The 10,476-nt window shown below is 37.3% G+C and overlaps 2 protein-coding genes across 2 annotated transcripts; one reads left to right on the top strand and one right to left on the bottom strand.

Annotated features, from left to right (window-relative positions):
- Positions 1 to 56: 56 nt before the first annotated feature.
- Positions 57 to 4,726, top strand: LOC145480734 (uncharacterized). Its single transcript, XM_081459052.1, has 7 exons — positions 57 to 309; positions 825 to 975; positions 1,662 to 1,716; positions 1,886 to 2,025; positions 2,261 to 2,752; positions 3,278 to 3,466; positions 4,004 to 4,726. Exons 1-7 carry the CDS (start codon positions 139 to 141, stop codon positions 4,150 to 4,152), a joined length of 1,347 nt encoding a protein of 448 aa, XP_081315178.1. The 5' UTR covers positions 57 to 138; the 3' UTR covers positions 4,153 to 4,726.
- On the bottom strand, positions 4,706 to 10,476 carry LOC145480736 (ribosome production factor 2 homolog). Its single transcript, XM_081459054.1, has 10 exons — positions 10,371 to 10,476; positions 10,114 to 10,246; positions 9,728 to 9,765; positions 9,466 to 9,505; positions 8,659 to 8,740; positions 8,204 to 8,280; positions 6,811 to 6,910; positions 6,384 to 6,486; positions 5,944 to 6,088; positions 4,706 to 5,531 (listed from the first exon to the last, which is right to left on the bottom strand). The coding sequence occupies exons 1-10, from the start codon at positions 10,388 to 10,390 to the stop codon at positions 5,358 to 5,360; spliced, it is 912 nt and encodes a 303-aa protein (XP_081315180.1). The 5' UTR covers positions 10,391 to 10,476; the 3' UTR covers positions 4,706 to 5,357.

Genomic DNA, 10,476 nt, shown 5'->3' with positions numbered 1-10,476 from the left:
CTGGGTTGAAAAGTTGTCAATAACGCCGTCATGTTGGGTTGCCACGCATGGAAAGTCCTGGGTCCTATGCTATATTTCATGCTGCTTACATGACACCCAGCACTAAAGAGCGGGAGTTTCGATCCTGAAGTAAACAAAATGGCTTCGAGTGAAGAATTTTTTAGTCGTCTCCGTAAGCTAGCTTCCACCGTCGACAAGGAAACCAATGAATTGAAAGAGAATCTGGAAAATTCTGAAAATTCTGCTTACAATGAAAATCGTGCCTGCCTACTGCTACGAGAAACTCTTGCAGAAATTAAAGATTTGAAGGTGAGGTACAACTTTAGTTAGGCTTAAAAATTGTTATTAGTTTTGGAAGTTCCTTAAAAAGGGACTTCCAAATGAAAAACCCGGAAGAAAATCTAATATGACAAAATTCGACGAGGGGTTTTCGTACAAGAATTTTTAAAAAAGATTCGCGATCGTTGTAGAACTGCAACATCCTTTATAGCTTTCAGGAACCTAAACAATATTTTCATGAACCGGTCCTGCAAATCCGTGTAGATCTTCACTTATCGACCTAAGGATTCTCAAGAAGATAGATATATTAAAAAGATCTTCGAGCAACTTTCAAGAATTTTCGCTAGTCCAGGAAATGCTGAATTTGGTTTGTGTCGCTGGTGAGAGTGCACAAAATATTATCAAGTGAAAATTCTGTTATAAACTTTTGTAATTAAGCTGTTTATTTACTCCAATTTTTTGTTACAATTATCAAAGATACTTACCAACTTTGTTAATGTATATCAGCTTGTCTTTTAATTTCGTGTGTCTTCCTCGCCCTCCAGAGAGAAATCAACACCAAAGTTGAAGAAGTACAGCAAAGATGTACATTTGGAAACTTTGTCTCCACTTGTGAGAGACTCATGACTCAAACAAAGGACCAAACAAATGAATTAGAGGCTCACCTTGAAAAGTATGGATACATCAGGCCTAAAGGTATAAAACTATAAATACATTGTGGTAAATGAATGGGGTTGTGTGACTGGCTAAATAATCCAATCATGGAAGAAGAGCAACCTTCTCTGCGTGTAGCTGTTCTAAGAGAGGACTCTATCCACTAAAACAAAAGTGGGGGTGGGGGGGGGGGGGGAGGGTGTCCAGTGTATAGCATTTTTCCATTCTCAAACAATGGGGGTGTGAACTTCAACAGGAGATCGGCCACCCAGTTTACAAAATTTTGTTATTATAATTTTTATTTTCTCATCTGAGATTTAGCCATGACTTGTGTTTAGTGACTGGTTTTTGGAGGTGTTGAATATGAATGAATTCCCTGTAATCCCCTCCCAGTTAGCAGTAGCTCTAGCATCAGCTCTGGTAAGTTAACCCACCGTTGGCAGCTCAAGCTGAATGCATGAGAGCCAATTTCAATGTCCCTGATTTATAGTGAGTAATATCAGGAATATTAAATGTAGAAATAGCATCAACTCAGGAAAAAATCCAAGTTCCAGATGGGATTTGAACCCACAACCCTCCATGATCTAGCATCCGGCTAGACCAGAGAGGGTCATGTGTTCAAATCCCATTCGGAACTTGGATTCTTTTTTTCAGAGTTGATGCTATTTCTACATTTAAAATTAACTTTTGTCAAGAGAACAATTGTACCATATTTCTTTTTCTTTGAGACAATTTACCTGATCTGATCCAAGTTGGCTCAAACCTCCATGAAGACAGTACAAGGTGGGTGGCTGGTTAAACAAATCTAATGAACTCATCTTGATAATTATTTTGAAATTTTGCTCTCAGCTTTTGTGAGTTGTTATTCTTTTCAAGTGAACTTTAAACTTATTATTACATGCAGACCTGATATGTTAACTAATACAATGTTCACTGGTTTGATTTTACTCAGTGTTACTATGACAACAAACCACACCCTTTCAAGCTCTGAACAGTCTGACAACACTGAGGGTGTCCCATTTGAGAATGCATCAGATAATGAGCAGGGCACCCCCATGGAAACAAACCAATCTGATCAGATCGAAAACACAGGTGACTGCTGATAATTAATCATGGAGTTAGAGGGATCTATAGAAATTCAGTTAAAGATTATTCCATACAATCAGACCAAAGTTCTCAGGTTTTAGTGTGTAGGCTTCAATTGTTTTGTCGTGCAACCCATTGTTTTTAATAACTTAGTAATTAGATGAACATTTTCAGAAAACCGAAAAAATGTCAAGTATCTTGACTAATAATTATTCCACATGCCAAATGATTTATTTTTTAGTAATAGAAAATACTGAAGACCTTCTCAAGACTCCGGAGCCACCAGTGACATTCACCAAAATGATTGAAGTTACTCCACAAAGACCATTAATTGGTGCCAAGGAGGAAACTGCACAGGGTGACATTCAACTTACACCTTGCACAACTCCAGAACCTCCGCAAACAACCACACCCATGATAAATTTACGACTGGCCATGGAAAGCACAGGCACCCCAAGTAGTGACACTTCAACACCACAGGGTCTGCCACCACAGCCAGTGACTGTTACACCAATGATTAAACATTCAAATGAAAGAGCCAAGACTCTAACAAGCTCGTCACAAGAAATGGGATCCCCTGATCTACCAGTACCACCCACCATGGGTACCCCAGGGCTCAAGACAATTGTTACTGCTGGAAAAGAATCTCCCATTGCTGTGGCTGAGTTGTCTTTTAATTTGGACAGCCTGCCACCTCCCCCTGACATCAAGTCTGTTCAGATTCTAAAACCAGGTGTGTAAAATCAGAGCTGGGCTTACTGTTGAAAAAATAGAGCCTAACAAACATTTTAGTGGTTTGGTTGGGGCCATTTTGCGAATTGAAAGTCAAGTTTTGTAATTAATAAGTTTTGTTACCTTTGAAGAATTGCTTTTTCTGGAGGGAGGAGTGATTACTTACGGAGTTCTCCAGTAGCTATTAACAATGGTGCCCAGAGATCACTGTAAATGCAAAATTTCTAGAGGTATATACATGGTTTCCTCAAAGGACATGTTGTGGTGTTAAAAAAAAAAAAACTATTGTGATGTCACAAAACTTGGTGTGGATCATGTTGCAAACTTTTGAACAGCAAAACCCTGAGACATTGTTACCTGAATTAATGGGCGACAAATAGTCCTGTGTAACAATTACCATTGTCAGAATGTTTCATTATTTAAAATCCTTTTTTACATCATCATTACAGCAGTGAATAATTTTCAATTTGCATCTGTGCTATGAAAGAACATGCCCACATATTTAATCTCCCTTCTCATTTAACAGATGACATTGTGGTACCTCAAGCTGCCTGTATGGCAGATTACAGTCAACATACCCAGCATGTGTTTGTACAACCTCTCAATGAACAAGAGTATAACATTATACCAGTTTATGTGGCCAACCAATTTAGCCTGGAATGCATTAATCAACATCTCCAGACAATTAATGCATTCTTAGCAAGCAATAGTCTAGGTAAGTGCTTGAAGAGGTCATCACTGAAAAAATAATCAACTGTTCCTCTCAGTTTTTCCACAAGACCATAGATGAACATTTACTTATTTACTGCATGTGTTACTTACATCCATGGCATTGCACAAACACCACTACTAAGTGACACCAACCTTTGAAGTAAGGTGGTGAAAAAGATACCTTTGTCGCACCCACCGCAAACCTTTGCTGTCTTTTGATTAACTATTATGGGCTGCCAAAACAGTCGTACATCAATGGTGTCAGGATTTCAACTTTGACGACGTAACAATTTATAAATGTAAATAAAAGCAAGAGCAACAGCTTCTTGCACAAGTTACCTTATTTCAGCATTATGGTCATTTACAAGAATTAACTGTGACATACAACCCATTAACTCTGACTCCATTTTCCTTTTCCCTGCAACATCTTGGGACTATCTTTGTTCCTTCTCTGAAAGAGATTTCACGGGAAAGGATGCTTGACAAAACTGCACTGATCATGCTTGTATTTCACAAAACATTTTTTGCACTTTAATTTTAGATCAGTCTGAAGCGAGTTCTATTCTTGAGCAGGATCTTAGAGACCTTCTGAGCTTGGGAGCAGCTACAAAAGCATTCATGTTGGCCTTGGTAAAGACAGGGAGGTTAAAAGTAGCTGGAAAGAGCATAATGTTCTTGAACTCTGCATAAAGAACTCAAAATAACAGATGCATTGTCTTACTAAAATAGCAACAATGGACTAGCATTTCATATGTTGTTCTTAGCTTACCTTCTTTCTTCCATGCAATAAGGAAGGAAAATGAAGAAAGAAAGAAGGGTCAGCACTAAGCCTTCATTGGCCTGGTCTTTAAACATAAAATAATGGTGTTGCAAGTTCAAGTACAGGTTTGTTTTCAATTTTTTAAGGGAGCCAGGGCTTGAGATTAACATTTATGTAGAGTACCATAGGCAATTACTTTCAGGTTAGTGAAATTCAGATTTGCCTAGCAGGTTTAATATTTCTACTAGCCTCAGCTATTCTTGTAACATTTTTAAATGAAAATCAAACTTGGCATTCTTGTCATTTGTAATAATCTGCACATAGGAAAGCATGAACAGAGAGCTGAACAGAATGGTATGGAGAAAGCGTATTAATAGTTATTTATTACTTTACTTTAACTCTCCAATTACAACAGTTTTTATTAAGAGTTTCAATTCCAGACGTGTTGAGCTGTAGTGAAGCATGCAAAAAAATTAATAATTATGTCCTGAAAACTGAGTAGAGAAAAATTTGGCAAGTTAATTTAACCACACTTTTAGCAGTGACACTAGCCAGCAGGACAGGTGCATTTAGTTTTGAGCCCTGTTAAGGGTCAACCATTGAACTCTGGGTCAAGCAGTCTTGATCTGAGTGCTGACTAATGTCTGTGTCGTGTTCTTGGGGAAGAGTTATTAGACACTTAACATTCACAGTGCTTCTCTCTCATCACTCTTTGGCCAAGAGTGCTTATATGTATAATCAAATACTGGCAAAGCATTAGAGCAACCTGATGAAATATGGCTCTGTGCAGACTTTGCCTCTTCGTAGCTTGGATTTCTAGAAACCCCTTATTTCTACAGGGTAGGTCGGAAGATTGGAGATAGTTTTAAAATTTAATTGTGTAAGTTGGTTCTGAGAATATGGTAGTATACTTCACAACATTATTTTGTTGACTTGTTTAATCACTGTGACATTTAGACTTTGTGTTGTTAATGCAAGAGGAAGGAGCCCAAAGTAAAGTAAATGTGAAAGGACTTCAGAGAAGCACCGTTTAATACACTAAAGAATGTTCCTACAAACTGTTGCAAATGTTAATTTCTGCATGGACAGTGCTCATTGTGTTATTTCTGTTATCAAAACATTCTACAACCAGGTGTTATTTCTTCTTTTTAACTTTGTTTTTCTGTGGTGATGTTTCTGTAGTGTCCAGTTGTCTTTTGAGTCCTTTCATTTTCCTGGTTTGTAGCTTGCCATAGTCTTGTCGTTGCATGTGCACTTGCCCTTCTTTGGTGCCAAATGCATCATATGACATATTCTTCACTTTCTTGGGCTAGAAAAAAAAAACACAAATCCTGACACAATTGCACTGCACATAACAATAAAATCATAGGATCTTTATGATGAAAAGAGACTTTGTCATACAGAAACAGCAAAATAAACTGTTTTCTTCACGAGTTGTTTATGATCCCGAAAATTAATCCTCCAAGCATTTTGACCCATTGAACAGTTGTATGGAGCACTGAGCACAACAAAACATTATCACAACAGTGAACTCTCTAAGGCAGATATCATTGGGAGCAGAGCTCTCTATCTGTCTGCTTTAGACAAATCTCCAGTATAGAAGACCTCAGCTGCAGAGAAACAAGTGAAATTCAAATGGAACAAGCGAGACAACTATGTCTGCCTAAGGGAGGAGTGTGCCTTATGATGGTGTCCATTTGTGAAACTTGTTTAATGCTTACCTTCACTACCCTTGGTACTTTTGTAGCAGCTTTCATTAAATCATCTGATGCCAAATGCGTTCTTCTTAGTACCAAGTCTAGTGATGGGCCCATTTCTTCAACCTCAACTCGTGGAGTACGGCTTCCTGATTTCTTCAACAACACTCTGAAATAAATTTAAACATTTTTCTTGTTTGGAAACAGTGGTACCGCCACAGGCTATCAAAACTATAGTCATGGTACCACCTAGTAAATTGATAATGGATCTTATGTGCTTTGGAAACTAATATCGCTGACAACAGCTCTCCTTGAAAATCAAGGCTTCTATAAACTTGGAAAGCATTCATGACCATTCACAAAGTTACAAATTGAAAGGTCAATCCCATATTTGCTGCAAATGCTTTTGGTAAACCATGAGAAGCAAAGTTTAATAGTCTAAGAGCTTTTGTTAATATTCATACCTGTAGCTTCTCAGATAGATTTTATCATCAACAGCTGTAAATTGAAGCACATGTTCTAGTCCCTGTAACCTAACTTTCTCTATTACTGGTCCTCTGTAAAAATCTGCAAGGGACAGCAACAATATTACAAGACCATTATAATGTTTGTTGGTATTGTAAGATCTCTTTACCGTAATATGTTTGGGTCTATTCTTGATGCTGACTTCATTTCTCAAACATTAGTGATGCTCTAGTAATCATTATTTAACCAGCATACTCCTTCAGTTTTACAATTTAACACTCTATCAGTAAAGGTCACGCTAAAGAGATAAAATTTGACCATATTTTTTTTAAATTATGCAGGTACTCCCTCATAATCTATGACCATTCAGCACCATGACATGACATGACATGACATTACTGTGACAATGCAAATGTTTTAACCCACCTATGAGAATACTCTTCAATCGTTTGTAGGTTGCATCATTTTCAAAAACTTGCCCAGAAAATAGCAAACAGGGTTTTGTACCAGCTGAACACTTGCGAGTCTGCAAAAAAATATAAACGCAATTCTATCTCCTTTAATCTCCTAGCTAACTCCCTAGGGCGAACAAAATTCACCACTCCCTAGGGAAACAACAACTTGAACTTTCAACTCGCACACGATCAGGTTGTGCAACTTGAAATGTTGGCAGATTTTTTTTTCACAGTTTTAACTCTTTTGAGCTGGGAGGTATAACAAACACTAAATGACTGGGCCCATATACCACAGGAAAGATTGAGTTTTGTTTCCTCTCGAGCTGACATTGAGGGTCTTGGGGAAACAAAATTCACTGTTTCTCTTGGGGCTAGTCATTAGGTGTTTAAATGACTTCTCAGTCAATGTTATAGTCAAATTTTGGTGTCTTGTTAGTGGTCAAACTAACAGGGATACATTGGTCCTCTACTATGCGTTACCAAAAATGTAATGCAAAAATGTCTTGCAAATCTAATTTATAGTGGTCATGCACTTAGCTTTACAAGCACTGAGCTTAGCCTGTTTACAGGCATGCCACTGAAACAAAGGAAACAAATATTTCAAATAAACATAACACAGTTAAAAATCCCAACTGGCAGGAGGCAGTGCTCTGTTTTAAGTGGCTGTGCTCTTTTTTTCATTGTTATTTTTTCACATTGCATGTATTTATTTTTATTGTAAAATTTTTCTGGGCACGAAATAAAGATTGTTGTTGTTGTTGTTGCAAACCAGATTTATATTAACCATGTAACCATTAACCATGGAAGTCTCCAATACTTATTCATACAAGTAGATAATGGTGTATAGGCAAAAGAATTTGCTTGGTATTTGAAAAAAAAAAAAAAAAATATATATATATATATATATATATATATATATATATATATATATATATATATATATATATATATATAAATAAATAATATAATATGCCATCACTATTATAATATGCCGTTATTATTATTATATCATAATAGTATTATTATATGCATCTTTTAAAATAAGGAAGCTATACACTACCCTATTTCTGGTAAATATTTGCATGAGGTGGTTTTGCTCTGTGAAAAACACACTTGGCTTATCAGGGCTTGAAAAAAAATAATTGAATTCCAGCTTGCCCTTGAGACAAGTGGCCCTAAGATGGCTTGCCTGATCCCCTGCCCATTGGGCAAGTGAGAATGAAAAGCTGCCTGCCCAGCAGGAAAATCTACTTGTCCCAGACGACTGGATGGCACTTTTTTCGAGCCCTGCTTATAGGTACACATGTAGATTTAATAGACATTTTATGATGGAATCTTGAGGACCAAATGCATTCTTGTCTCACCTTTATCTCATTTAGAGATATAAATTTGTCAATTCCTAATTCAATCATGTCCAAGATATGACCATCAAAACAACGTCCTAGGAAGTAAACAATTGCTTTATGAACTGTAATCAAACGCTAGAGGTACAAGCATGTGTTGACTTATATGAACAAAAATAATACAGTGGTCGTTACTGAGTGCTTAAAAAACAGACATTTTATGGATGGCTTTCACACCACCTGTTACAGCCAGCACAAGCACCAATGAGTTGATACGTTTCTCATAAATAAAGAAGGACTAGTCCACACATGTTTGGACATATAACAAGCACCTTTCTTATCCTACATAAGAACCTAAATAGCCTATTGTAAATTCTCAGTAAACACCACATGTATAAGAATTTTTTGGAGGTAACCTCGAGAAGTCTAGCGTCATATAGATGGATGTTTACTGTAGCGCAAAGAGATCAACATACCAATGACAAGATTGTGAGGTCTTTTCTTGGAATGTGAACCAAAAAGGAATAAAGATGCATCATTTCTAACACTGAAGAATTCCTGAAATAAATCAGAAGTTGCAGTCAATTAAATTCTGTGAGTTGACCTTGTAAATCTCAAGAAAGACCGTCACCTTGGGTATTGTTTTCAACATTTACCTGTCTGTGAAAATGTCATAAACATTGGGATGACTGTTCAATAATAATACTGTTATTTTTTTTTTCCAAAATGAGCAAAACTAAGCAAGACGGCTATAACATTTTATAATTCAGTTTCTAATTTGCAACATTCACCACAGTTAATGATAGTGCACATTGTACCAATCACTTATTGACTGAGTGTGAGGGCCAGATAGGAAAATATCTGGCTCAAAGTCAGGATCAGGGTTATCAAAAGTAGCTCACTAAAAATGGAAATCACCATCTACCCCATGATCTCGGGTGGCATTTCTACTGAAGTATTTGTCTGGTTTTTTAGCAAAAAATGGCAAAATTGGTCATTTACACAAACAATTAAAGTCTGTGTATGAGACCTGGCCGGTGACATTTTGTTGGCTACTTAGACAAGACGCTTTACTCTCACAGTGCCTCTCTCTACCCAGGTGCATAACTGGGTACCAGGGAATTTAATGCTGGGTGGGCAACCCTGTGATGGACTAGCATCTCATCCAGGGGGGAGAAGAAATACTCCTAGTTGCTTCATCCTGCAGAAACCATAGATAAGCGCTGGCCTGATGGGCCACTTGGCTCGTATGCAGACTTTACCTTTTACATATTTGTACTTACTAGAGAGGTGTGATCTTCAAATGGTCTCATGATATTTTTCCTACAATCATAACACAATTTCAGTGCATTTGAAAAATATCATAACCACCTAATAAGAGGCCTTTGACGGAAAACCATCACCTAGCTAGATGATAAATTTGTAATAAATGTATTTTTTTGTCTTGATGTACCACTATCAGTGAAAGAAATGTCTAACAAAAATTCTATCAGAATTAAAAATCTTTGGAGGTTTAGAAGTTATAAGTACATTTATAGCACTTACCTTTGAAACATGACTGAATTGGGCTTTTTAAGTAAACACTGCAAGATAAAGAAACAAAGATTGCCCACAGGATACTGATTATATCACTATTTAATGGGTATCTAGTTCACAGAAATTAAATCCTGAACTATTTAAAGTGTTGCAGGTAACTGACTGCTTCAGTTAATCACTCTGCGCCATTTCTTTTTTCTTTAACGGTCTCCACGAGCAAAACAAGTTCCTGCTTTTCGCAGGGGCTCTTCCCAGCAAACCCTTTCCTGACTTTATTACTCCATATTATAAGTAGGCTAAAAGAAATTAAAACTTCAAATGGTGGCTGAACGACCTTGTTTATTTACATTTGGCCGGTCCACAGATTAATTTACACCGCCTTTCCTGTAACTTACAAGGTCTTTCATGGCTTGAGTCACTGTTTCGCTGGTCCTACCACCTCGCATGAACAACGCAGTTTTTGTGTTTTCCAAATCTTTGGGAGCACGTTGTTCGATTGCACGCTTTCCACGATGTGTTTTAGGACGTCTGATAAGAAAGAAAGCACAGAAAAACCCAACAGAAGGTAAAAAAGGATACGTAAGTATCTGACATTAAAGAGAACGAGGGACAGATCCAACGTGAAAAAGTATAAAAAGATAAAGTATCTTACACGACTCCAGTAGCCGCCATCTTGATTCCAGTACCTCGTGGAGAGCTGGTGACTGGAGTCAAAGGAGAGAGGGCCTAGGTTCGAGGTCCTCGCGTCCCAATCTTTG

This window comes from Orbicella franksi, chromosome 3 (genome assembly GCF_964199315.1).
Source record: "Orbicella franksi chromosome 3, jaOrbFran1.1, whole genome shotgun sequence".
NCBI lineage: Eukaryota > Metazoa > Cnidaria > Anthozoa > Scleractinia > Merulinidae > Orbicella > Orbicella franksi.
Note: the sequence above shows the minus strand (reverse complement) of the source record. Positions and strands in the feature narration are given on the sequence as shown.